The sequence below is a fragment of the Heteronotia binoei genome, chromosome 17 (genome assembly GCF_032191835.1).
Source record: "Heteronotia binoei isolate CCM8104 ecotype False Entrance Well chromosome 17, APGP_CSIRO_Hbin_v1, whole genome shotgun sequence".
Classification (NCBI taxonomy): domain Eukaryota; kingdom Metazoa; phylum Chordata; class Lepidosauria; order Squamata; family Gekkonidae; genus Heteronotia; species Heteronotia binoei.
This window is the reverse complement of record NC_083239.1, coordinates 2,597,801-2,625,665: the sequence shown is the minus strand read 5'-3', so window position 1 is coordinate 2,625,665 and position 27,865 is coordinate 2,597,801. Positions and strand designations below refer to the sequence as shown.

The following is a 27,865-nucleotide window of genomic DNA, read 5'->3' as shown; positions in this document are numbered from 1 at the left end:
TTGATTCCTCCACTTGTAGCTGCTGGAATGGCCTTGGGTTTGGCATTATAGGAGTGGTCTGTGAAAGGGCAGCTTCTGGGAGAGCTCTCTCAGCCCCACCCACCTCACAGGGTGTTCGTTGTGGGGGAAAGAGATAGAGATTGTAAACTGCTCGGAGACTCTTGATTCAGAGAGAAGGGTGGGGTATAAATCTGCAGTCTTCTTCTTAAGCCAGCTGTGACTTGATGGCAGAAGGGAGGGAGAAGAGCTTTAAAAACAGTCCACTCCAGGGACCAAATAAGCTCCGTATGCCGCTGGTTCCATGTGTACGTCTTATGGGGAAGGGGGGGTGGGGCTGTAATCCACTAGTTTATGATTGTTCCCCAGAGAGCACTACGATCCAGCTCACAAAACCTTCTGGAAGTACCTGGGCCTGAAGAGGCCAAACTAAAAACAACTAGAGAACAGGCCTTCTCTATAAAAGCACCCCAATGGTGGAACCAGCTGCCGGAAGAGGTGCGGGCCCTACGGGATCTTGGCCAATTCCGTAGGGTGTGCAAAACCGCCCTCTTCCGGCTAGCCTTCTAAGATGGCGCTTGGAATAAACATCACGCCATCATTAATACAACTGAGACAGTAGCACTATTCGATTACATTTTTTAGACTGTTTTTAGATTATTTAAATACTTAATTGTTAACTTCATTGAATTGTATAATCTTGTTTTATTGTTTTAATATGGCTTCGCCGTGTTCTGTAAGCCGCCCTGAGCCTGCCTCGGCGGGGAGGGCGGGGTATAAATAAAAATTATTATTATTGTTATTATTATTATTATTATTATTATTATTATTATTATTATTGAAGACAGCCTAGAGGAGGAGCTGCCTTGACTTGGCTGTCTAACCTGATCTTGTGGGCTCTCAGCAACTAAGCAGGGCGGGTTCCAGAACTTGCAGCCATTGGTTGACTAGGAGAGACTGCCAGGCAAACCACTGGGCTATGCAAAGCCAAGCAGCGGCAAACCGCTGGAAAAGTCTCCTACCATAAAAAAGAAACCCCCTAGGAGTTCGCCACAAACCAGCTGCGGCTTGCTGGCCAGGGAAGCACCGCTGGCTTTGGCACAAGGCTCCCTTCAGCAGTCCCAGGCGGGGTGGGCGGAGAAAGGCCCGGAAATGGGCGGCTGCAGCTGTGCGGGACGGGGAGAGGCGGCGCTGGAGCAGGGAGCGGCTGTGCAGCTGCCCCGGGAACCGCCTCGCTTGCATCTGCCCGCCCGGAGCTGCGCGTGATGTGGCTGCCCGCCTTGGTGCTGCTGCTGGGCTCCTCGTGGAGGAAGGCGGCTGCCCACGACGGCGCTGCGGGTGAGAGCTGCGGGGCTTTCTGCGGGGAGACTCTTTGCAGGGGAGGCTCTATGGGGAAGCAGCCCCGCCGGCCCACGCCGTCTGGGTCGTTCCTGCAGGCGGGGAAGTGGCAGTGTCCGTGCAGCAAGCCCGTGCTGGGGGGCAGCTCAGCCGCAGGCCCCCGAATGCCCCTGCAACCCCACTAGGGTTGCCAATCCCCAGGTGGGGGCAGGGGTTCCCCCGGTTTGGAGGCCCTCCCGCAGCTTCAGGGTCGTCAGAAAGCGGGGGGAAGGGAGCGGAATGTCTGCTGGGGACTCTGTTCTTCCCTATGGAGATTTATTCCCATAGAAAATCATGGAGAATTGATCCGCGGGTATCTGGGACTCTGGGGGGGGGGCTGTTTTTTGGGGTAGAGGCACCAAATTTTCAGTTCAGCATCTAGTGCCTCTCCCCAAAATATCCCCCAAGTTTCAAAAAGATTGGACCAGGGGGTCCAATTCTATGAGCCCCAAAAGAAGGTGCCCCTATCCTTCATTATTTCCTATGGAAGGAAGGCATTGAAAAGGTGTGCGGTCCCTTTAAATGTGATGGCCAGCACTCCCTTTGGAGTTCAATGATGCTTCTCACAGCCTTGCTCTTGGCTCCACCCCCAAAGTCTCCTGGCTCCACCCCCAAAGTCCCCAGATATTTCTTGAATTGGACTTGGCAACCCTACTGCCCATAGAGATAACACACCTGCCCATAGGGAATAATGGGGACCATGGGGAAAAGGGAAGTTAAGCTTCGCCTAAGCACAGCGCCTCCCGATAGATTATACAGGCCTGCCCATAGAGAAAACACACCTGCCCATAGGGAATAATGGAGACCACATTTCACCACAGGGGAAAAGGTAAATTAAGCTTGGTCTAAGGACACCCCATGCCCATAGACTATACACTCCTGCCCATAGAGAAAGCACGCCTGCCCATAGGGAATAATGGAGAATACATTTCACCATAAGGAAAAAGGGAAATTAAGCTTGCCCTAAGGACACCCCTTGCCCATAGATTATACACACCTGCTATAGGTAATAGTAGGGACCACACTAGCCCCGAGGGGAAAAGGGAGAGTAAGCTTCGCCTAAGGACACCCCTTGCCCATAGACTATACACGCCTGCACACAGAGAAAGCACACCTGCCCATAGGTGACAATGGGGACCACATTTCACCATCAGGGAAAAAGGGAAATAAAGTTTGGCCTAAGGATACCCCTTGCTCATAGACTATACACGCCTGTCGGTAGAGAAAGGTCACCAGCCCATCGGGAATAATGGGGACCACACTAGCCCTTAGGGAAAAGGGAGATTAAGTTTGGCCTAAGGACATCCCTTGCCCATAGACTATACACACCTGAGATTCTAGGATTGTAGTTTTAAATAGCCTCCAAGCTTCCCCAAGGGCTTTGACTGTATTAACCTTTCCTTTCAGTTTCCTCTTCACATGCCTCCTCATCTCAGAGAATCTACCCCTTTTAAAGTTAAACGTGGTTGTGCTGGTCTTTTGGGCAACTCCCTATTTATACAAATGGTGAAATCAATAACGTTATGGTCACTGCTCCCAAGCGGTGCGATCACTTCTACCAAGTCTTCGGCATTACTTAGGACCAAATCCAGGATCGCCCCACCCCTGGTAGGTTCTGTGACCATCTGCTCCATAGCACTCCATTATTCCCTATGGGCAGGTGTGCTTTCTCTATGGGCAGGCATGTATAGTCTATGGGCAAGGGGTGTCCTTAGGCCAAACTTAATCTCCTTCTTCCCCTAAGGGCTAGTGTGCTCCCCATTATTCCTATGGGCAGGTGTTCCTTCTCGATGAGCAGGCGTGTATAGTCTATGGTGAGGCACTGTGCTTAGGCCAAGCTTAATTTCCCTTTTTCCTTATGGTGAAATGTAGACCCCCTTATTCCATATGGCAGATGTGCTTTCTCTATGGGCAGGCGTGTCTAGTCTACAAGCAGGCGCTGTGCTTAGGCCAAGCTTAACTTCCCTTTTTCCTATTGGTGAAATGTGGTCCCTATTATTTCCTTTGGGCAGGCGTGTATAGTCTATGGGCAAGGGGTGTCCTTAGACCAAGCTTAATTTCCCTTTTTCCCTATGGTGAAATGTGGTCTCCATTATTCCCTATGGGCAGATGTGCTTTCTCTGTGGGAGGTGGGTATAATGTATGGGGAGGCGCTGTGCTTAGGTGAAGCTTAATTTCCCTGTGGTGAAATGTGGTCTCCATTATTCCCTAAGGTCCGGTGTGCTTTCTCTATGGGCAGGCGTGTATTGTCTATGGGTAAGGGGTGTCCATAGGCCAAGCTTAATTTCCCTTTTCCCCAAGGGGCTAGTGTAGTCCCTATTATTCCCTATGGGCACGTGTGCTTTCTCTATGGGCAGGCACTGTGCTTAGACCAAGCTTAATTGTCCGTTTTCCCCTACAGGCTAGTGTGGTCCCCATTATTCCCTATGGGCAGGCATGCATTGTCTATGGGGAGGCGCTATGCTTAGGTGAAGCTTAATTTCCCCTTTTCCCTATGGTGAAATGTGGTCTCCATCATTCCCTAATGACATGTGTGCTTTCTCTATGGGCAGGCGTGTATAGTCTATGGGCAGGCACTGTGCTTAGGCCAAGCTTAATTTCCCTTTTTCCCTATAGTGAAATGTAGTCTGCATTATTCCCTAATGGCAGGTGTGCTTTCTCTATGGGCAGGCGCATATAGTCTATGGGCAGGAACTGGGCTTAGGCCAAGCTTAATTTCCCTTTTTCCCTATGGTTAAATGTAGTCCCCATTATTCCCTATGGGCAGGCATGCATAGTCTATGGGGAGGTGTGTATAGTGTATGGGCAGGCGCTATGCTTAGGTGAAGCTTAATTTCCCTTTTTCCCTATGGTGAAATGTGGTCTCCATCATTCCCTATAGCAGGTGTGCTTTCTCTGTGGGCTGGCGTGTATAGTCTGTGGGCAGGTGCTGTGCTTAGGCCAAGCTTAATCTCCCTTTTTCCCTATGGTGAAATGTAGCCCCCGTATTCCCTATAGGGCAAGTGTGCTTTCTCTATGGGCTGGCATGTATAGTCTATGGGCAGGTGCTGTGCTCAGGCGAAGCTTACTCTCCCTTTTCCCCTCGGGGCTAGTGTTTTCCTTATTATTACCTATTATTACACGTGTGCTTTCTTTATGGGCAGGCGTGTATAGGTCTGCTTTCTCTATGGAAAGATGTTATGCTTAGGCCAAGCTTAATTTCCGTTCTCCCCTATGGGCTAGTGTGGTCTCCATTATTAGCTATGGGCAGGCGTGCATAGTCTATGGGCAGGCGCTGTACTTCGGCAAAGCTTAATTTCCCTTTTTCACTATGGTGAAATGTGGTCCCCATTATTCCCGATGGGATGGTGACATTTCTCTACAGACAGGCGTGTATAGTCTATGAGCAAGGGGTATCCTTAGATCAAACTTAATTTCCCTTTTTCCTTATGGTGAAATGTATTCCCCATTATTCCCTATGGGCAGGCGTGCTTTCTCTATGGGCAGGCGTGTATAGTCTATGGGCAGGCACTGTGCTTAGGCGAAGCTTAATTTCCCCTTTTCCCTATGGTGAAATGTAGTCCCCATTATTCCCTATGGGCACGTGTGCTTTCTTTATGGGCAGGCGTGTATAGTCTATGGGTAAGGAGTATCCTTAGGCGAAGCTTACTCTCCCTTTTCCCCTCGGGGCTAGTGTGGTCCCTATTATTACCTATTATTACCTATGGGCAGGTCTGCTTTCTCTATGGGCAGACATTGTGCTTAGGCCAAGCTTAATTTCCATTTTCCCCTATGGGTTAGTGTGTTCTCCATTATTAGCTATGTGCAGGCGCTGTACTTCGGCGAAGCTTAATTTCCCTTTTTCCCTATGGTGAAATGTGGTACCCATTATTCCCTATGGGCTGGTGACCTTTCTCTATGGACAGGCGTGTATAGTCTATAGGCAGGTGCTGTGCTTAGACCAAGCTTAATTTTCCTTTTTCCTTATCGTGAAATGTGGTCTCCATTATTCCCTGTGGGCAGGTGTGTTTTCTCTATGTGCAGCCGTGTAGAGTCTATGGGCAAGGGGTGTCCTTAGGCCAAACTTAATTTTCCTTTTCCGCTAAGGGCTAGTGTGGTCCCTATTATTCCCTATGGGCAGGTGTGCTTTCTCTATTGGCAGGCGTGTATAGTCTATGGCGAGGCGCTGTGCTTAGGCCAAGTTTAATTTCCCTTTTCCCCTACGGGCTAGTGTGGTCTCCATTTTTCCCTATAGGCAGGCGTGTATAGTCTATGGGCAAGGGGTATCCTTAGGCCAATCTTAATTTCCCTTTTTCCCTATGGTGAAATGTCGTCCCAATTATTCCCTATGGGCAGGTGTGCTTTCTCTATGGGCAGATGTGAATAGTCTATGGGCAGGCACTGTGCTTAGACCAAGCTTAATTTCCTTTTTTCCCTATGGTGAAATGTGGTCTCCATTATTCCCTGTGGGCAGGTGTACTTTCTCTAAGTGCAGCCGTGTATAGTCTATGGGCAAGGGGTGTCCTTAGGCCAGACTTAATTTCCCTTTTCCGCTAAGGGCTAGTGTGGTCCCAATTATTCCCTATGGGCAGGTGTGCTTTCTCTATGGGCAGATGTGAATAGTCTATGGGCAGGCACTGTGCTTAGACCAAGCTTAATTTCCTTTTTTCCCTATGGTGAAATGTGGTCTCCATTATTCCCTGTGGGCAGGTGTACTTTCTCTAAGTGCAGCCGTGTATAGTCTATGGGCAAGGGGTGTCCTTAGGCCAGACTTAATTTCCCTTTTCCGCTAAGGGCTAGTGTGGTCCCAATTATTCCCTATGGGCAGGTGTGCTTTCTCTATGGGCAGGCGTATATAGTCTATGGCGAGGCGCTGTGCTTAGGCAAAGCTTAATTCCCCTTTTTCTCTATTGTGAAATTAAGTCCCCATTATCGCCTATGGGCAGGTGTGCTTTCTCTATGGGCAGATGTGTATAGTCTATGACTTATACAACAACAAAAAAACCTGTGGAAAATAAGGAATGAATAATGAAAATTACTTCAAAATGGGGAAGTACAGAAATCTAAAAAATTGTTAATACCTACGTTTAATTTAGCATTTAGGACAGTATGCTATTATATGGGTTAGAATCACATATAAGCAATATTTTTCGATGTGTATATTTTTTAGATGTGTTGCTAGATCGTTCTCTACTCCTAAAATCTAAAGTAGCCCCCTGGTTTAGACTAATCAAATCTGATCATCTGAGATTCCCATACCTGGTTGATACCTCCAGATTTAACATCAGAACATCCTTCACAGCTCTCTGCTTTCAGATTATACAAACAACTCTGTTAACTGGTCAATATTCCCACATCCCAACAGAACAATGTTTTTTGCATTTGTGGTTCACATATGATAGAGGACCTCCCCCATTATATTCTATCCTGTCCTCTCTACAATGCCCCCAGAATTAAATTTCTGTCTGGAGTACTAACCTCCTTAAAAGCGCCTTCAGAAACTGAAAAGATTATATTTTTGTTATCTGACAGTGATGCTCATGTGTCCTATACAGTCTCTTTGTTTGCCCTTGCAGCTAAGAAGATAAGAGCAAGAGTAATATCAAATGTTGTAACTTGAGGTTGGCCTTTCTGGGGAACTTTTAAGGTGTTAGTTGGAAACTTTGTGGTTTGGGTTCTGTTTTGTTTTGTAACGGCCAATGGCTATATGCAATATATTTTTGACTAACGCATATAAGCAGGCCTCATTTTGGGCAGGAGCTCACGGGAGCGGAGCCCAGAACCTCTAAATTTTAATGTGCTCTTTCTTTCTGTCCCCACCCCCCCATACTTGCTTTTGGGCTTCATTGTTCAAACCTCCAGTGAGAATGTTGCTGAACTTTGCTGAAATTTGACAAACTTTTAAATATTTTTTCCCCACAAAAAATGGGAAAATAACCAAAACATATAAAGCAGACATCAGGCCACTGTGGCCACATAGGAAACAGTAATTTAAAAAGTATGATGGGAGTAAGGTTTTATTATGACACTTATAATCCAAGAAGCATTTTAAAGCAGATGCTGAGCTGATGTAATGTAGTATACTTTCCAGCGATGTCAGAGGTGTGTGGCATATGGAAATGAGTTATGCAAATAAGTTGTGCTAATGAGCTTCAGCATCTCTTTTTCTACGAAATGACCCCTGCATATAAGTATTAAAAGTCTTCAAATGCCCGGCCTCAATAAATAAAGAGGGTATACAGGACCAGCTTATCATTGCATTCAGAATAGAGGTGATGAGTTAAACTGGGAAAGTTAAAAACCTATTATAATTATTGACAAATTAACCTACAGGGGAAAAAAAAATCAAACAATAATATCCCTAAATCAACAGAATCTTTAAAAATCAAATTGCTATAAAGACAAACGCACCCAGTGCAATAATATTAAAATTCAAATTAAATTTTTTCTTGGTCTTCTGCTGCTATCAGTGAAGCACTAAAAAACTCCTCCATCTGACTCTTCAGAGATTCCCACTTTATTGCCTTGACATGCTTGTCTGAAGGCAGTTTAGAGAGCTGTGGTGTGGTGTTAAGAAGCTTTAATTTTAGAGGTTCGAGTCTATGAGTGATCTGTGTCTGTTCTGGGACCAGTTTGGTGTAGTGGTTCACAGACTCTTATCTAGAACGAGGTTAGATTTCCCACTTCTCCACTTTCAACTGCTGTAATGGTCTTGAGTCAGCCATAGCTCTCGCAGAGTTGTCCTTGAAAAGGCAGCTTCTTGGAGAGCTTTCTCAGCCCCACCTACCTTGCAGGGTCTCTGTTGTAGGGGAAGAAGATAAAGAAGATTGTAAGCCGCTCTGAGACTCTGATTCAGAGAGAATGGCAGGGTATAAATTTGCCGCCTTCTTTCTCTTCCTCTTCTTCTTCCTCTTCCTCTCCCTCTCTTGGGAGAATTGCAAAGGAATTTAGTAAATTCTCATCTATGGAATTATTTAGGCAGAGATGATTCTTTTCTACCACAGCAGATGTAGGTGGTTTACGATCAAGAACCTCTTTAGGAAAGTTGTTTTCCACTGTTGGGGGACTCAAAGTCCCTCTTTGTGGAAACAAGGTTTTGGCTATCAGATCCTCAAAAATTCTTACAGGAAAAATCCCCTTTGTATGTAGAAATTCCTTCTCCCATAACAGTATACCTGGAATCCATGAACTGTCAAAGATAAGGACCACTCTCTGAATTTGGTTTGAATTGGTAAGAGATTTTATAGGAATAAGTTCATTAGACGCAAATCTCTCTTTAAAGAGAGCTCTTAGAGGTGAGATAACAAACCGTTTAGAATTCCAGGAAACTTAATTGGCCTCTGTACTTGCAGATGAGTATGCCAGCCTTACAGGGCTGCAGTCTTAATTGGGAATGACTTTGTTGCTTTTGTTGTTCCCAGCAGTGATCTTTTAAACTTTGTTCTTTCCCATAAATGGGTTCCAGTTTTGAGGAATCCGAATCAGTAGGACCCAGTCTTATATTCAATACCTTCTGTGAGCTTCAGTGGTGGTTGATCTAATTTAGTTTCAATTATATTGATATGCAGGGCTTTTTTTGTAGAAAAAGCCACGCAGGAACTCATTAGTATGCGAGGCCACACCTCTGACATCACCATCATTTGCATACTAGGCCACACCTCTGACATCACCATCATTTGTATACTAGACCACACCTCTGACATCACCAAAAGTGCTATAATATCTTTTTTGAGGTGTGGTAACCAGAATAGTGCTGTGTACAATTCTGGTCACCACACCTCAACAAAGTTATTCTAGCACTGGAAAAAGTCCAGAAATATATAGCTATATATTTATAGATAGATAGAGCCATAAATATATAGCCATCCCAGAAAAATAAATCAAATTCCAACACACTACTCAATCACATGGTGTAGTGCAGAAAGAAAGAAAGAAAGCAAATAGACAGGGGAAAAGACTGACTGACAGAGGGAGTGGGAAATAAGACAAACAGGGGGAAAGAGAGAAAGAAAGAGAGAAAGAAAGTGGGAGAGTGGAAAATAAAGTGAATAGACAGAGAAAAATAAAGACTGACAGAAAGAAAAATGAATGAATGAAAGGGGGAGAGTTGGAAAGAAAGAGAGAGAGAGTGGAAAATAAAGCAAATAGACAGGGAAAAAGAAAAAAAGAAAAGAAGGAAGGGGGAGAGCTGGAAACAAATAGAGAAAAAAGAAAGAGAAATGAAATAAGGAAAAGGGAGGGAAGAAGTGAAAGAAAGGAGGGGGAAAGGAAGAGAAAAGAACAGATGGGAAAGAATGAGAGAAAGGGGACTCACCTGTAAAACTGCAGACTCTTGCTGGCGCATGCAATGTTGGGAGACCCCGCGCAGGCGCGGATGGGCCCCCAGAGTCTCACCGGCCAGCGCATCGTTGGGAGGCTGCCCAACAAACGCTGCTTGGCCCCCTGAGCCCTGCCAGCCATCTGAGAAGCTCAGCCGAAACGCTGCCCAGGCCAGCTGGAACAGCATTCCAGTGCGTTCTGGCTCAAAAAAAATCCCTTTTGGTATGTTCCAGAAGAAGCTCAATGGTTTTAGCCGTGAGTGAATTCAAAAACATTTTCCATGGTTAAGTTGGAATTAGAAAGCTCAATCCCTCTTTTTTCTTGAGGCAACTAACAGTCCTTCTCCCTTAACTCTGTAAGAGTACTCTAAAAAAATGAATTACTTTGAGATGTTGGGCAGTTCAGTTTTGAAGGTGAATATGCTTTTAATTTTTGTCTCTTTGGGTGTTGGGGCTGATGAAATGTCCTCAATATCCCTGGCCCTTTTACTGGTACCCATTACAAGAATTTCAGAGACTACTCCTCACACAACTATGACAGCAATGATGATAAGTAATTAAAGCAGCTGTCTGCTTATCAAGAGTTACCAGCATACATATGCTCCAAATGGGATGTAAACCAATTTTTCTTACTATATCAATCCAAGTAATCCAATATGTCCCTCAAGGATATTTTTCCAAAACCCAAGGACACCAGTTAAAACTTCATAATATCTGTGGTGTTCCAGTAGACCTTCTCTGCTTTGTGCATTAACCAAAATATTCTCTGCTTTGTGCATTAACCAAAATATTCTCCTTTGGAACTGAAAAGAGACTTCTTTTTCCCCTTTGTTGGAGGCTTTCAGTCATCTGTTTTGTATACAAATGTATAATCAGTATAGAATTGCCAGGTCCCTCTCCCACTCAATGAAAATAAACAGTAAGGAGCACTTTAAATTGTCCAGAGAGATTAGCACTTTATCAAGACACTGAAGCTATTTAGATATAGTTCAAGGCTACCTATGCTCTGAGCATTTCGTGTGGAGGCATTAAATCATTTTCTTTGAGTTGTTACTACATTTTGTCTCTCTCTCTCTCTGAGCAAGTATCTTCTTTTCTAATAAGAAAAACCACACAACACATAGCCATCTAAAATACCAAGCAAAATGACATACATTAGTTTATGAGCACCTCAAGGTTCCTCTAACTTTTTATCAGGAGGTTTGTGAGGGGTGGGGGGAGAGAATATGGTAGGCTGTGATCTCAAGCTCTGCGCAAGACATTCTTAAACAGTTCAATGGTGCTGCATGGACTTACTGTTGGATTCCAACTTTGGTGTTTGGGCGTTTCCTGTGGGCCAGCAGGGGTGCCTGACATCTCTTTTATTTTCTAGGTCAGGGGTGGCCAACAGTAGCTCTCCAGATGTTTTTTGCCTAGAACTCCCATCAGCCCCAGCCATTGGCCATGCTGGCTGGGGCTGATGGGAGTTGTAGGCAAAAAACATCTGGAGAGCTACCGTTGGCCACCCCTGCTCTAGGTTATGCCAGTTCACTAACATTCCCATAGTGTTATACAGAAGCACATTTCTTCAAATCTGGGAGCTAAAATGAACGAGACAAGCAGCTGCAGCAAACTGAAATGCTGGCTGCTTGGCCAGCTAGATTAAACTTGGGTTACTATTTAGAGGCAAGTGTTAGTCCAAATATGGCAGAATAATGCCCAGTACCAAGAACTTGTTGATTGCTGTAGGAAACATCAGAAAAATGGCTGTCTTGTAGAATACTTGAATGTTTCTTGAAAACTTACAGCGGTGGCAATTCAGTGGCTTCAGGAGAGCTGCATTCACAAATGGCGTTCATCTAAAGAACCACTTCTTACTTCCACACAGTGTGAGGTGTGCACCTCAAGGAGGCTCACACCTTAACTGTTCCTCTGGCAGCAGCTGTTTCAACATGCCAACCACAGGCCACATTGGGCAAGGGCCTTGTCCGCTTTCCTGCAATATTTGGGACTGGTGCTTAGAAGAGCCCCAGGTAACATGACATAGAACCACACTGGCTCCCAAGCCACTATCAATTGGCCTGCAGGCCTCCATGCTTACCAGGGCCCAGTCAGGACAATGTGGCAAATGAGGTTCAGAGTGGCCAAGTGCAAAGTAATGCACATTGGGACCAAAAATCCTAACTATAGATACATGTTGATGAGGTTCGAACTGGCAGAGAATGACCAAGAGAGAGAAGCAGAATTATTCTGAAGGGAGCACTGTTATGCCAACTGACCAAAAAGAAAAGTTTAAAAGAAACTTGAGAGGCAACAGGTTATTTAAAAATTAACTAGATCTGAAAATTAACTAGATCTGCAGTGAAAGAAACTCTTTGTTCAACATCAACAAATGCAGACAGCAGTGTTAGTTTAAAAACAGAGAGAAGTATGGCTGAAATAATGTTGAAACTGTACAATGGGTATAAAACGACTGTAAGAACTGTGCAACTGAAAATTCTACAATGAAATCACATAGACAGATTGTAGGTAGATAAATAAAGAGGTTCTCAATTCCTGCTTTTCCTCGTCTGCTCTTGTGAGGAAGAAGGTGCTCAACATGACAAAAATAGAACACATGATCATAGAATCATAGAGTTGGAAGGGACCTCCAGGGTCATCTAGTCCAACCCCCTGCACAATGCAGGAAACACACAAATACCTCCCCCTAAATTCACAGGATGAGGGAAGGGAGTTGAGGCCTAGGATTGACATAGGGGTAGCATATAAACATCTAGGGTGCATTCACATGCACCTTCAGCTCCGTCTTACCCATTCGGTTCCCATTCGGATTTTATTAGCACGTCTAGACAACCACATCTGTCCTTCGAATGCAACTCGCCAGCATCCCGACTTGCCCCAGTTTGATGTTGGTGTTATTAGACACCAGAGAAAGTCCAGTCCTTTTCTGCAGAAGCAGCACACATTTGGGTTATTCCTGTTTGGACAACTCATGCGGGATACTGCCCCTTGGGATGTTTGGCATCCACCTTCCGCTCCTCCCACCTTTAAAAAAAAAAAAAAGCCCGAGGAGACACGCGTACGATCAGATCATCGGGAATCTGAGGGTGAGGCTTTTGCTTCTCCGATCAACACAGAATCCACGTGAGTGGAAGAACAAACAAAAAAAAAATGTTTTTTTCAATATGGAGGATTTCCAGATATCATCGTCACTGCCCATTTTCAGGAAGGTAGTTCCTGGCGGTCCCCTAGTTTGAATCGGCAACGTTAATTCCCGGAACTCCCCCCCCACCACCTTTGAAGCAACGTTTGATTCCCCACCTCCCAACATTTGGGTGCATGTTTAATGAAAACACCACACCCTGCCAGGAATCACCGTATGATCGCTCAGCGACTGAATGAGAGTGAGATGACTTTGAATCTGCTTGATTGGTTGTGCACATGCTCCAAAAAAAAGTGTGATAGCATTCAGCATGACTGAGCATCCAAAAACAGGACAATATTGGGGCGAGTCGCATTCTTAGATGCTCGTCTGATCGGCCCTGCGTCAAATCAATATCCAGCGGTTCAAATTGGAGCGAGGCACGCCCGCTTTTAATGTGACGTGTGACTGCACCCCTAGTTTTTTTTAAATGAAATGAAGTCCTTGGGGCCAGATGAAGTGCATCCAAGTGTACTAAACCGGCTTGCCAGTCCCCAGGTCCTGGAGGAGGCTCCACCAGTTTTGCAAGCTCCTCCTCACTGCCATCCAGCTGGCCAATGGAGGGATGCCCTGCCCCAATAGCCAGGATGTGCCTTTAGATCTCAGGCAGGTTCAGAAGCTTGCAACTGCTTCTGTTTTGGAAGGTGTGTGTGCCCCTTTAAATCTCAGTGAGACTGAAGCTGTGGGGCACTGAGCATGTGTGTGAGAAAGAGTGGAAGTGAGAGAGCCCAATCTCTGTGTGTTTTGCATTCCTTTCAGAATAAAAGGCATAGTAAAGGGTTAACTAGAACCTGAGTAAAGGGTTAATAATAAAAGGCATAGTAAAATGTTAACTAGAACCTGAGTATGGGATAGAGGAAAATTCCACCCCCTAGACCTCTCTCTGTAATTTGGTTGAAATACAGCAGATTGCTACATTCAGCAACTCTGGTGAGTAAAGCTATCCATACCATTGCCCCAGGAAGATCATAAAAGTTTGGGTATGCAAACTGTTTATCTTGCCTGCTGTGTGTGTGTGTGTGTGTGTGTGTGAGAGAGAGAGAGAGAGAGAGAGAGAGTGTTCACTTTCATTTTAGTGGCAGTACAGCTGCTGTGGAACCATTTGAATGCAAAAAAGAGGAGGAAATGAAGATGATATTCAGGGGAACTGTACTGCTGTATTTTTATTTATTTATTTTTAGGGAATGGAAAAGTCTCATGGCTCCACCCCCAAAGTCCCCAGATATTTCCAGAGTTGGGCCTGGCAACCCTAGTAATGAAGGAACTTGTGGACATAATTTCTGAGCCTCTAATCATTATCTTTGAGAATTCTTGGAGAACAGGTGAAGTGCCTGAAGATTAGAGGCAAGCAAATACTGTCCCCATCTCCAAGAGGGGGAAAAAAAGAGAATCTGGGTAACTACTGACATCTATAACAGATCATCTGTCAGTCAGTCCTTGGGCATTTAGAAAAGGTGGTTGTGATACTAAGAGCCAGCATGGGTTTATCAAGAACAAGTCCTGTCAGACTAACCTTATCTTTTTTTTGTGAGCAAGTTATCACCTTGCTGGATCAGGAGAATGCTGAGGACATGGCTTATATTGATTTCAGTAAAGCTTTTGATAAGGTTCCACATAATATACTTGCTGACAAGATGGTAAAATGTGATTTAGATCCTATAGCTGTTAGGTGGATCTGTAACTGTTGACAGATTGCATCCAAAGAATGCTTGTGAATGGTTCCTCATTCTCTTGGAAAGGAGTGACACCTGAAGTGCCTCAAGGATCTGTCCTGGGACCTGTTTTGTTCAACATCTTTATAAATGGATGAAGGAATAAAGGGAATGTTTATTAAATTTGCAGATGATACTGAATTGAGAGGTGTTGCAAATATAGTAGAAGACAGAACAGAATACAGGATGATCTTCACAGGCTGGAAAATTGAACTAAAACCAATGAAATGAATTTTAACAGGGATAAATATAAAGTTCTGCACTTAGGTAGGAAAAATCCAATGGATGATTATAGGATGGGAGAGACTTGTCTTGGCAGTAGTATGTGTGAAAAAGATCTAGGGATCTTAGTAGACCATACACTGAACATGAATCAGCAGTGTGATGCAGTAGCTAAAAAGACCAATGCAATTTTTGGGCTGTATCAACAGAAGTATATGGTCCAGGTTATGAGAAGTGATGGTATCACTTTTCTCTTCTCTGGTTAGATCTCACCCTAGAGTATTATGTTCAGTTTTGGGCACCACAATTTAAGAAGGACAATTTAAGAAGGAATGTGTCCAGAGGAGGGCAACAAAGATGGTGGTGGTGGTGGGGGGTCTTGAGACCAAGTGCTATAAGGAAAGGCTGAAGGAGTTGGGTATATTTAACCTGGAGAGGAGACAACTGAGAGGTCATACAATCGCCATCTTCAAGTACTTGAAGGGCTGTCATAGAAGATGGTACAGAATTGCCCCAGAAGGTCGGACCAGAACTAACAGGTTGAAATTAAATCAGCAGAGTTTTTGGCTAAATGTTAGGAAGAACTTCCTGACAGAGCAGTTCCTCAGTGAAACAGGCTTCTTTGGGAAGTGGTGGGCTTTCCTTCTTTGGATGTTTCTAAAAAAGAGGATAGCTGGCTATCTGACAGCAATGCTGATTCTGTGAACTTAGGCGGTTAATGAGAAGGAGGGCAGAAAGGGTTGTATTGGTGCTTAGTTCTCATGCCCTTTCTTACACACCCAGGGAAATGCTGTTTACCGCTTTTGGGGTCAGGCAGGAATTTTTCTCCAGGCCAGTTTTTCCAGGGATCCTAGAGGGCTGGGTTTGCTTGTTTGTTTTGCCATCTTCTGGGTGTGGAGCAGGTGTCACTCAGTCACTGGGGAGTGTGTGGGGTGGTGGTGGTAAGGTATTTGTATGTTTCCTGCATTGTGCAGGGGGTTGGACTTAATGACCCTTGGAAATCCCTTCCAACTCTATGATTCCAAGTAGGAATGTGCCAGCCTGGTGTGTAGAAGACAACAGGATAGACACCAGCTGAGTCTCCAGTTGGAGGACATTTGAGAGATGGGGTGCCACCATTGCAAAAAAACCTGTCCGTAGTCGCTGTATGCTTTATCACTTCAGACAGGCAGGGGCACAAAGTCAGGCTTGCGATTAGGATTTTAAGAGGGAAAAGGTTGACCAGTCCATCATTGTTCCAAATTAGCGTTTCGGGACAGATGATGGCATTTTATGATCTTGACTTTAGCAAGGCTGAGGAGCAGCATGGTCTTTACTACAAACAAAAATGCAACCAGATAAAATTATGAGTCGTTATTAAAAAAAAAAAGGTAAGCACTTTACAAAAGGATGCCTCTGGCATCCCAACACTACATCAATTGTAAGAAAAGTTACTACCTGCTGTGTTCTCACTGCAATAAAGTGTCCACATGGGGTGTATCTTTGCACCTATAATTCCCTTCTCCCATGAGCATGCTTTTAACCAGCTCCTTCTGTCAAGCGTGATATTTCTGAGTATTAATTTAGTATGCATTTTGTGTTCATACTTCCCCCCCCCCCTCCTTTCTATTATCCCTCTTTTCTGAATAAAGATCTCTTCCAAGTTCCACCACCTGTGGACTCTCAAGGATGCAGGATATGCAAGTAATCTTCCTATTGTAAAGTAGAAGTGCCTCTCCCCCGAGTTCCCATACATACCAATGAGTCAGGAATGTGTGGGAACTGAGAGATGTTATAGTATCCAAATGGGTAGTTGATAGTGTGCTTTGAACCTTCTATGCAATTCACATCTGTATGTTATGTTTTGAAGCAGTTAATGAGAAGGAGGGCAGGAAGGGTTGTATTGGTGCTTAGTTCTCATGCCCTTTCTTACATGATAGGATTTGGGTTTGCTGCCATGAAGTATGTTTTGTATTTGAAGTAGCCTTTAAGATTCCATGCTATGTAACATTCTGTATCACTTCCAAGGTATCGTTCCTTGGGCAAGTGTTGGATTATCAATAAAATGAGTCTTTGATTTAAACAATAGCTCGATTATTCAAAATACCGATGCTTGACACCTTCTTCAATCAAAAGAAGGCTTTCCTTTGTAGTATATAGTACTGATAGTTTTTTAAAAAGCTACACCCCCCCCCCTTGGGAATCCTGGGGTTAGGAGGTAGGGAAACAGCACCAGATCTGGCAAAAACTGTGTGTGGAAGCAACCAAATTTCCCCCCTACATGTAGCCAGTCTCATTTGTTTTTTCACTCACTACCAGCAACTTCTATGTAATGTTCTCTCTCTCTCCCTTTTAAACATAGATTTTCTCTCCCTCGAGCTTTCTTTGGGAAAATTTAAGACCATCTTGTTGAACAGGACCATTCCAACAGAAGCTGTGTTGAGAAATATTGTCAGCAATGTGACAGTCGTTATATTTCAGATCCATGCCCATCAGAAGAACGTAACCGTTTCCTTTGATAAGGTATTTGCAATATTTTTTATTTGACCTGAACTTAGCACCTGCAATGTCCACGGCACTGCATCAGACCCTGCTGACTGGCTTTGCAGCCGATTTCTTGTAACGCAGGCTTTGCTTCCACAGCTACTGTCTCCCTGCTACGAGAGGTGCTAGTCCTGAGCTTGTGCACATCCTTCTGCTCTTTTGTTGGTGGGAAAATAATATTTGAACAGGGCTGAGCAGGTTTGTCAGAGAAAGGATGTCCCTTACAGGGATCTCTCTGCCGACTGCCTTCAAACCTGGAGCAGCCAACTGCTTCCACTCCAGTTTTAGAGCTTTACTAAAGAGCGCCCAGAACACCCTCTGTGCTCCTAGGCAACTGCCTCTTTAGTCATGGCGTGCCCTGATTTATGGCCAAATTGCAAGCATGTAGAACCCAGGCAGAGTGAAGGAGAAATGGTTGAAATAGCGGTGCAGTAATGAAGATGATCAATGTCTATTGATGGATGCAGCCAATAATCCAAATTTGAGAAGACAAGGTCGTACTGGAACCCTTGTTTCGCCTGAGCTTCTTCCAGCTGCAAATAATCCTCTTGGAAAGTGCTCAAGTGCCTCTATTACAAGAATGAATTGGCGTTTTTTGCCCATGGCTTGAAGAAATTGCTAAAAGGATTATTTGCAGCTGGAAGAAGCTCAGGCGAAACAAAGGTTCCAGTACGACCTTGTCTTCTCAAATTTGGATTATTGGCTGCATCCATCAATAGACATTGATCATCTTCATTCCTGCAACGGTATTTCAAGGAATGAACTGAGCAATATGCTATGTAAATAGAGTGAACTCTTGGTGCACACGTCCCCTTTTCTACTAAGGACTAATTATTTTGTTTATGAGTTAATATATGATATAATTTCTGATGTTGTTGATTGAGTTTATTTAAAAACGGAAGCTGGCTGTCGCGGTAAGCTGTATGCTTTGTCTTTTCCATTCATTTTTGCCGTGATTCTCTTGGTATATTGTTCAGTCCCCAGGTGAGGGCAGGGGATCCCCTGATTTTTCAGGTTTCTCCTGAAAACAGCTAGCTGGCTGGCAGAGAGAAGCTCCACCCCAATAGTTATCTGTGACCCTGCTTGAAAAGAGCAGGCACCATGCACACCTGACCCAGAAGCTGCACGTTCGTGGTTTGTAGGGCTGACATGGACAGCGCCTGCTGTTTTCAAGCAGGGGCTGTACACACTCTTTTCAGGTGGGGACCGTGCCTGCCTGCCATGCAAGCAGCAAATTTGTGGCTTGCAGGGCAAGTGTGTGAGGTGCCCACTTCCTCCTCGCCAACCATTTAAAGGGATAGTACCCTTTGAATAGTTGGGGGAAAGTGAGGGTGTGTGCAGGTGGCACTGGGTCCCATTTGCGTGATGTCATCATTTTGCGGATGCCCCCTCCCCCTCCTGGAACACCCCCCCCCCAAAAAAAAAATCTTCCCTCCAGAAAGAAGATAGAATCTGGTAACCCTAGTTTTCTCGCTCACTGAGATCTACAGTGGGATTGGGAACAAACGAAACAAACACTGAATGAATTGCAGAGTTCCTTTGATAACAAAGTTAGGTTGGAAAGCTCTGTCTAGGAATTGTGGTGATGAAAAGATGACTGAAGATATAGGGAGGTGATAGGGTTGCCCGATGCCACCTGGCTGGAGAATAAGCCACAAAGCTCCGTGTCCAAACCCCCGCCCCCTCTAGTCCGTATTTGGCAAGTATATACTACTTTATAATAAAGTTTCCTATGATTAACAATACATTTGTGACTTCTTCCATATACAAATCCAGTTGCTTGCACACAGTACATTAGGGGCTGAATCACTAAGTGCAAAACCTGGAATTATTATTTGCAAGTGGCATAATGCAGGCATATGTATATTTACAATTGGGGAAGCTTCGTTTCTGGCTTCCCATCCCAAATTATCCCTGACAAGAAGGCCAAAGTTCCTGGTCTCTGTTCCTAGTTTAAAAAAGGAAAAAAGCGGCTGGTGGGGTATGGCTCTTGCAGTTCTGTTTGCTGGGGCCTCAGAGTGGCCACACAGATCTTTGCTTCCACAACCTACGATATTTCAGTTGCAACAGGCACGCATACTGATACATTGAAGAGATTGGCATGTCCCTTAATAAGCATTTCTTTCTTCTGCTTCTCAGAAACCTTCTGTGAACGGCTCTGGCACTGGAGTAGATCAAGGGCTGGTTTCTCTCCTTCGGCCTCAGCAGACTGTGTGTACCTGGTATTTGCTGGCAGTAGCTGCTCACCAGGTGCTGAGCACAGCTGTGTCTCTCTCATATACCGAAAAAGGTACAATTCCTTCATACCCTTGCATTTATATTTTGATGTTCTTTAATGCTGTCCTATCCCTTTGGTGTAAAATAGAAATTTCAGTTCTTCTGTTCTTAGTTCCACTAGTACCTAGGCTTTACTGGGAAGTCAAGTTGAGATATCGACATGCTTCATACCTGGAGTCAGACTGGAAGACCTGCAGGCTCTCTTCCTTCTCATCTTCCATCATGTTCAGCTTAAAGGCGTCTGCTTTTTGGGGGCAAACTTTTTGGGGAGGGATGGTGGCTCAGTGGTAGAGCATCTGCTTGGGAAGCAGAAGGTCCCAGGTTCAATCCCCGGCATCTCCAAAAAAGGGTCCAGGCAAATAGGTGTGAAAAACCTCAGCTTGAGACCCTGGAGAGCCGCTGCCAGTCTGAGAAGACAATACTGACTTTGATGGACCGAGGGTCTGATTCAGTATAAGGCAGCTTCATATGTTCATATGTTCAACTAGTTTTGTATTCTAAATTCTTCTTGTTTGTCAGTAAGAGAGAATTACCATAGTTTGTGGTGTGGGTCTAATGGCAAAATGTGGTTTGCAACAGAAGCAGATCTCCAAGTCATCGCAGGGCATTTATGTTGGCTAGACTAAACGCGTTTCCCTCCAAAGTTTTACAAGGGAGATATCAGCGAGTCCCTTTAGCCGACAGACTTGGCTCCTGTGGAGCAAATACCCCTGACTCAATCCAGCATATATTGCTTGATTGTTCTTTATACCATAACCTCCGTAAAGATTTATTTGGCAAGCATTCTTTTTCTCCAGATTTGTCTATTCTGCCACCCTGTTATTATTTATTGAGTGATGCTGGGGGGGTGGTTAGTGAGGCTGTGGCAAAATTTCTGGCTGACATCCTTAAATTTAATTCTGACCATGTTTGAATGCATCTGTAAGCTCGGTTTTATCTTGATTTTATCTCCAATGTTTAAATTTTTATATTCTGTGTATTTTTATCTGAATCTATTATGCCATTAAAGGTTTGGTATGGTATGGGATGGGATGAGCTGCACACCAGACAGGAGTGGTTTCTCAGCACATGGCTTTGTTAGGCTTGTTCCTGCATCCATAAAGAACGGCTTGTCTCATGGCATGTATTACCATTCCACCATGTTCCACTTGGTCTTACTTATCCTTCTATTCAAAGGCCTCAGGCAGCAGTTTTTTCCAGGCCAGTTTTGCCAGGGATCCTGGAGAGGTTCTCCGGTGGTCCTGGTAGTGGGTCAGCCCTTACTACTGGGAATGTCGCTCCTCCTCTTCGAGGACAGGCCCAGCTTAAACTTGATCCTGGAGGGGAGGGGCTTATCTCCTGGTTTCCCAGTCTTACCAGCCCTGCCCTTGAAACAGGACATATTGAACTTGAAGATCCTAATAAGAAGAAAGAAACTGAGGCGACCAGGAAACCAGACAGGAAGGTACCTAGGCACCCAAGCCTCTCTGGTATCCCATTCTCCACTGTGGCAGCCGCATGGCTCCTTTGACGCTGAAACCACAGGCTGGTCCCTCAGTGGTCTTGGAGCTTCACTGACTCCCACTTTTGCCTCTAGTATCCCTCCTGGCTGGTTCTTTCATGATCCTGCACTTGTGGGGACACAGAAGTGAGCGGTAGAGTCAGCAGCAGTCTCTGGAGCTGCGTCACCCAGGCATGCTAGCCCAGAAGGCTGAGACCTCATCTATCCTGGCTTAGATGATTTATTCAGAGCCGGTGGAGGTCCAAGCTGGCTGCAGCCTGCAAATAAGGTAGGGTTGTGCCCTGGGCATTGATCCATCATTTTCCCTTTTCCTCTGCCTGGGCCACAGTGTTACTCATTTGTAAAGGAAACCTGGTGGGCAAATGGCTAAGAAAATTTCCCCCCTCCCTTCCTTTCGGTGTGGTTGGGAGCCGGAGGTTTGTTTTTCCCCTGGGTAATAAGGTTCTTTGTTTCCCTCAGGCTTAGGGTTCCCAAGTCCAACCCCAGAAATATCTGGGGACTTTGGGGGTGGAGCCAGGAGACTTTGGGGGTGGAGCCAGGAGACACCGGGGTGGAGCTAGGGGGGAGGGGGGAAACGGCGCCGGGGAGCATGGCGAGCCGCCCCGCAGCTGCCGCCTCTTCTCCGCTCTCCGTGGCTGCTCCTCCGAGATGGGCTCAGGCTGAGCCCATCTCGGAGGAGCAGCCACGGTGAGCAGAGAAGAGGTGGCAGCGGCATGGCGGCCTCGCCCGCTCCGCCTCTGAGGTGGAAGTGGAGGGGGGAGTGGAGGCGGGCCGGGGGCATGGCGAGCCACAAGTCTGGGTCCTAGAAGGGCCCGGATTCGCGGCTCGCCATGCTCCTGGCCTGCCTCGCCCTCCCCTTCTCTGGTTTTGCCTGTGCTGCTCTTGGCTGCTCCTCCGAGATGGGCTCAGCCTGGGCCCATCTCGGAGGAGCAGCTGCGGTGGGCGGGGATGGGGCGGTGCGGCATGGCGCCCAGGATCGGGCGGCTCACCATGCTCCCCGGCGCTGTTTCCCCCCTCCCCCTGCTTCCGTTTTTTTGGGGAGCGGGGGAAGAGGGTGGAAACCCTGGGGTCCCCCGCCAGGGCGGGAGGGTTGGGAAGCCTACTCAGGCTGCAGGCCTTCAGGGAGAAAAAGAGAGGGAAATGTGACCATTTTAGAAGCTACCTTATACCGAATCAGCTCTTGGGTCCTAGAGGGATTAATGCTTCAGACTGAGGGACTGCTTTCACTTTCAGTTGCAGCCCAGGGATTCAACATGGAGGACTCAACATGTGAATTCTAACTGCCAAATTCCCCTTCATCCAATAATAACACGCAGTTTGAGAGTCAAACCATGGATATTTTAGGGGAAGGTGCCAAAGCCAGTCATCTTCATGACCTTTGGAAAGAGGCCTCAGAGACAGACTCTAAGCCCAAGAAATGGGGCAGAGATGAGGGTGTGCGTAAATTCTTTAATCCGTTTAAAAAAGAAAAGAGAAAAGAGTTGAACAAAACAAATTACAGGCCCCCCCAGGGATTACAGTCCTCTGTTTAGTGCCCGAAATAGATGTTCTGACTCCTCAGCCTTCTCTTCTGTTGAAGAAGTTGAATTATATGAGAAAGAGGCAGAGATTTAGCCAGTCTGCTTTCCCAAGAGTTCCCCAATATTAGACTCTCATTGAAGGTCTTGGCAACTCTGGACTTCTCTTATACCCCAAATGGGATAATAGAGGAGGATGCTCAATTTCCAAGGGCTCTGATAAAATCACTGCCAAAGTCAGGCAATAAATCCACCTGGGGTGCCTCTATCAGCTGGGGTTTTACTCAGTGATGAAGCCGAATGCGAACAGCCAGCAAAACCTAAAGCTAAATCTTCTTTTTGCTAAGTTTTATTCTCTTATATCAGGAGCTTCCAAGAAATTCAGACTTCCAGCAGTGGATGATCCTATCAGTTATTTTGCATCCTTCTCAGTGCTCCCCATGGGCACAGATGGCATGCCAAAGGACAGAATAGGTCCTTCAGAGGGTCCCTGGGAGACTTTGGACAATCTCTGTAGTGCCTCAGTCACATGTTCTTCTTTCACTAGAGCAACCATCTCCTGGACTTCTGACCTGGCCATTGTGAACAGCACCAGATACTGGGATGCAGTCCCAGCAACAAGAGCTAAAGTGGCAACAGTTTCTTTCAATGGTGCTAACAATTTTTTGTGGGGGTGTTTTTGAAGAAGACTGAAGATTTATACCCCGCCCTTCTCTCTGAATCAGAGACTCAGAGCAGTTTACAATCTCCTATATCTTCTCCCCCCCACCCACAACAGACACCCTGTGAGCTGGGTGGGGCTGAGAGGGGTCTCACAGAAGCTGCCCTTTCAAGGATAAGCTCTGCGAGAGCTATGGCTGACTCAAGGCCATTCCAGCAGCTGCAAGTGGAGGAGTGGGGAAACAAACCCAGTTCTACCAGATAAGAGTCCACTCACTTAACCACTACACCAAACTGGCTCTCAGACTTGATCCCAGGCCAGGCTACAACAAACCCTTTAAAGGGAAGTGGCAGCGCAAATCCAGAGAGAATAGGTCGTCTTCCTGCTCTAGCAAACAGGGTCAAGCTTCTAAGGGAACTCAGAAACAAATTCAGTGTGATTGCGCCACGAACCCGCATGGCATCAGAACTGGGGAGTCATTTACATAGGTTTCCTTTCCAGTGGCACAGGTCTGTCACCAACAAAGGAACCTGGTGGAGTGGAGTGGTAAGCAGCAGTACTGCAGTCCAAGCTCTGCTCATGACCTGAGCTCGATCCCAGCAGAAGCTGGGTTCAGGTAGCTAGCTCAAGGTCTATTCAGCCTTCCATCCTTTCGAGGTTGGTACAACGAGTACTCAGCTTGCTAAGGGCAAAGTGTACTTGCCATCATTTTCCTGGAAGTCCCCAAGAACTGATCTCTCGAACAAACACAATCCTCTCCAGCTGGTCTTTCTATATCAGCTGGACGTAGGAGCTGTAGAGCCTGTGGCTTTTCAGGAACAATGACAGTGTTCTTCAATGACAGGGATGGTAGGGTCATCCTGGATTTAACACGGATTAACAAAGTGTAGGCGCAAGGAAATTCAGAATGGAGACCCTGACGGCCATCGTGGCGGCTTTCCATCAGGGGGACTTCGTGGCCTCCATAGCTCTATCTGAGGCATATTTCAACATTCCTATAACTCTGGGCCATTGCAAATTTTTTCGATTTGCATATAACAGACTTCATTTTCAATATTGGACTTTGCCTTTGGTTCTGAAGTCCTCCCCTTGGGGTTTTTTTCACTAAGGTTCTAGCTTTCCCCTGATAGCTTTCTGTGGCTGCAGGCAGTTGAACCATTTTCCCTTTCCAGTCAACATCTTAGTTGAGGTGGTCTCCCGGGCAGGGCAGGTGCTAGGCCTTCTGGAGCCCTAGGTGAGGCTACCTACTTGTGCCCCCCAACCTCAACAGTCTGGTTGTCAAGTGCTCCTCAGTGCACCTGCCCTCCTCCCCCACCCTCACTGTCATATTGCTCAATTGAAAAAAATCAAAAGAATTGCATATAGTTTTATTCAGAACAAACAATTCCCACAGCCTATGAGACCATTGATCTAATAAAGGTGGAGAAGAGTTTACCCAGTTTGCAGCTATCATCATTCTAGCTGCTGCAATCAAAATATTAATTAATTCAGCAGTACCTTTGTTAAGCGCATGATCTTTCCAATTGTGTAAAAGACATGCATCAAGTTTTAGAGGGAGAAAGTAGCCTGTAATAAGTTTGATCTGAAATTGGATTTGTTTTCAAAATTTTGAAATATGCTTACACATCCACCATCCATGTATAAATGAAGCAACCTCACCACAATTTTTAATGCAACTAGGTGTAATAGAAGGGACAAATTTATGTAACCTAGCTGATCAATACCACCTCATAAGAATTTTTACAGATTGTAATTTAATATTACAAATATTAGATTTGTTACCATATGAGGACCAAATTCTGTTCCACTGAAAGCTATCGATATGTTTATTAATGTCTTTGACCCAACTAGCCTGATAGTTTAGAGGTTTAGTTTCAGATGTATTAAGCAGAACTTTGTATAATTTGGATAACATACCTTTAGAATGACCCTTCAAGTCCTTGAGCAAAGCCTCAAAAGCTGTTAAGGGGCGAGTACGCATTACTTGAATTTGAGGGGAGAAAAACATGTGCTTAATTTGCAGGTATTGAAACCAGTGAATTTTCAAACATATCTTCTTCTGCAAAAAATTGCTTGTCTAAAACCTCATTTTTGTGCAGCAAAATAAAACGGTTACAACCTAGGGAAAGGAGTATGATTTAGTTCTTCTGTTCACAATTTTATAATGCCTGTATATAGTTGTGTTTTAAATAAATATTTTGTCTGTTTAAAAAGGTAGTCCCTCTGTACCACATAGTTTCCCCAACCGCCGTAGATCCTGCTACTCAAGAGGGGAGTCCAGGGAAGGGGGAAGGCATACAGTTGGCAAGAGTGCCAATCCACCAGGGGTCTCCCAAAGAAGGACTTTGGTCTCTGTCATAACTAGGTGCTAGGTTGGCAGAGGACCTTGAGGCCACAGAACTGGGAAGGGGGATTGGGAGTCCTGTTCCTCTCGGTCAGGAACCCCTAAATTGAGCAGGTGGTGGCAGCGTGCCCTAGTGGTGGGAAGAAGACAAGCTGGCAACTCAAAAGGGAGTTGACGGGACTGGGTCTGAAGGCAGAATTGGGCCAGTTCTGTCACATACCTTATACAATAATTCAAAACATCGTATGATGCCAGAAACTGGGGATAAGAACATTAAAGATTTGCAGAGAGTGGCGCATACGCTAGGTAATGTTAACTTGCAGGTTTGTACGGAAACTTAAACCCTCGGGATGCATAAAACGTGGATTCCGATGTCTCTACACTAATGCACAGAGTATGGGAAACGAACAGGAGGAACTGGAAGTCCCAATAAAGGAAGGAGACTATGACATAATAGGCCATCTTGGTGGGATGACAGTCACAACTGGAATATTAGGATTCAGGGTTACAACTTATTTAAAAGGAGACAGGCAAAATGAGAAAGGGCGGAGGCGTAGCAGTATATGTGAAGGAGGTATATACTTGTGAGGAAATATGTGAATCTGAGCCTGGTAGTTTGCTTGAGAGTCCCTGGGTAAAAATAAAAGGAGTAAAAAATAACAGTGATTTTTATGTGGGGTTCTGCTATAGACCACCAAGCCAGGCAGAGGACTTGGATGAGATACTCCTACAACGGATTGCAAAGTTCTCCAAGAGAAGGGATACATGGGAGATCATGGGAGATTTCAGTTATCCAGACATCTATTGGAAGTCCAACTCTGCTAAAAAGGAAAAGTCAAATAGATTCCTGACTTGTCTTGCTGACAACTTCCTTTTCCAGAAGGTGAAGAAGGAAACAAGGGGATCTGCTATCTTGGATTTGATTCTCACCAACAAGAAAGAATTGATGGAAGAAGTGGAAATAGTGAGCACCCTGGGCAGTAGTGACCATGTGATTTTGGAATTTACAGTCTTAGGGAACAGAAAAGCTATATGCAGTCAGACGTATAGGTTGGACTTCAGAAAGGCAAACTTCGATAAACTTGGGTAAAATTCCATGGTCAGAAATACTTAGGAAGAAGGGGGTTCAGGAGGGGTGGGAGTTTCTTAAAAGCGAAATACTGAAAGCACAATCACAGACGATTCCTATGAGAAGACAAAATGGAAAAAGCCTAAAGAAGCTGAGATGGCTCCATAAACAGCTCTCTAAAGAGAAATAAAAGAGACTCCTTTAGGAATTGGAAGGAGGGCCTTATAACCAAGGATGAATATAAACAAATCACCAGTGCTTGTAGAGAAACAGTTAGGAAAGCTAAAGCTCAGTATGAGCTTAGGCTGGCCAAAGATGCTAAAAACAACAAAAAAGGGTTTTTATGTTCAGAGTAAGAAAAAGAGCAAGGACATGGTGGGCCAGTTGCGAGGGCAGGAAAGTGAAAGGTAGGACCCCGGAAGGTAGGACCAGAACCAATGGATTGAAATTAAATCAAAAGACTTTCCGGCTCAACATTATGAAGAACTTCCTGACAGAGCGATTCCTCAGTGGAACAGGCTTCCTCCTTGGGAGGTGGTGGGCTCTCCTTCCTTGGAGGTTTTTAAACAGAGGCTGGATGGCCATCTGACAGCAATAAAGATCCTGTTAATTTAAGGGGAGGGGTTTGTGAGTTTCCTGCATTGTGCAGGGGGTTGGACTAGATGACCCTGGAGGTTCCTTCCAACTCTATGATTCTATGTTTCTATTTGTGAGCTTTCCTAACTTGTGGTATATATTTTATCTGAGCTTATAGGATTGTAGTTTTAAATAGCCTCCAAGCTTCTCCAAGGGTTTTGACTCTCTTTACCTTTCCTTTCAGTTTCCTCTTCACATGCCTATTCATGTCAGAGAATTTTCCCCTTTTAAAGTTAAAAGTGGTTGTGTTGTTATTTTGGGGCTACTCCCTATTTATACAACTGGTGAAATCAATAACTTTATGGTCACTGTTGCCAAGCACTTTTACATCTCTCACCAGGTCCTGGGCATTACTTTGGACCAAATCTAGGATCGCCCCTTTGTGCAGGAAACCAAAAGAGAACTTCTTCTTTAAACAAAATATGAACCAGGAAGTAACCATGCAAACAGTGTGGGATACCAGTAAAGCCTTTTTTAGAGGACTAGCTATTAGGTATGCAGCCAAATTCAAGAAAGATAGATTAAACCAAACCCAAGATCTAAACTTGAAA

At 45.1% G+C, this 27,865-nt stretch overlaps 1 protein-coding gene across 1 annotated transcript in view; it reads left to right on the top strand.

The window, feature by feature from the left end:
• Positions 1 to 1,206: 1,206 nt before the first annotated feature.
• The window catches only part of TM7SF3 (transmembrane 7 superfamily member 3), a 50,922-nt gene continuing 24,263 nt past the window's right edge, over positions 1,207 to 27,865 (top strand). The window contains exons 1-3 of the mRNA XM_060258130.1: positions 1,207 to 1,335; positions 17,128 to 17,288; positions 19,449 to 19,599. Of these exons, the coding sequence (XP_060114113.1) occupies positions 1,263 to 1,335; positions 17,128 to 17,288; positions 19,449 to 19,599 (385 nt within the window). The 5' untranslated portion in view covers positions 1,207 to 1,262. The remainder of the gene's footprint in view (positions 1,336 to 17,127; positions 17,289 to 19,448; positions 19,600 to 27,865) is intronic.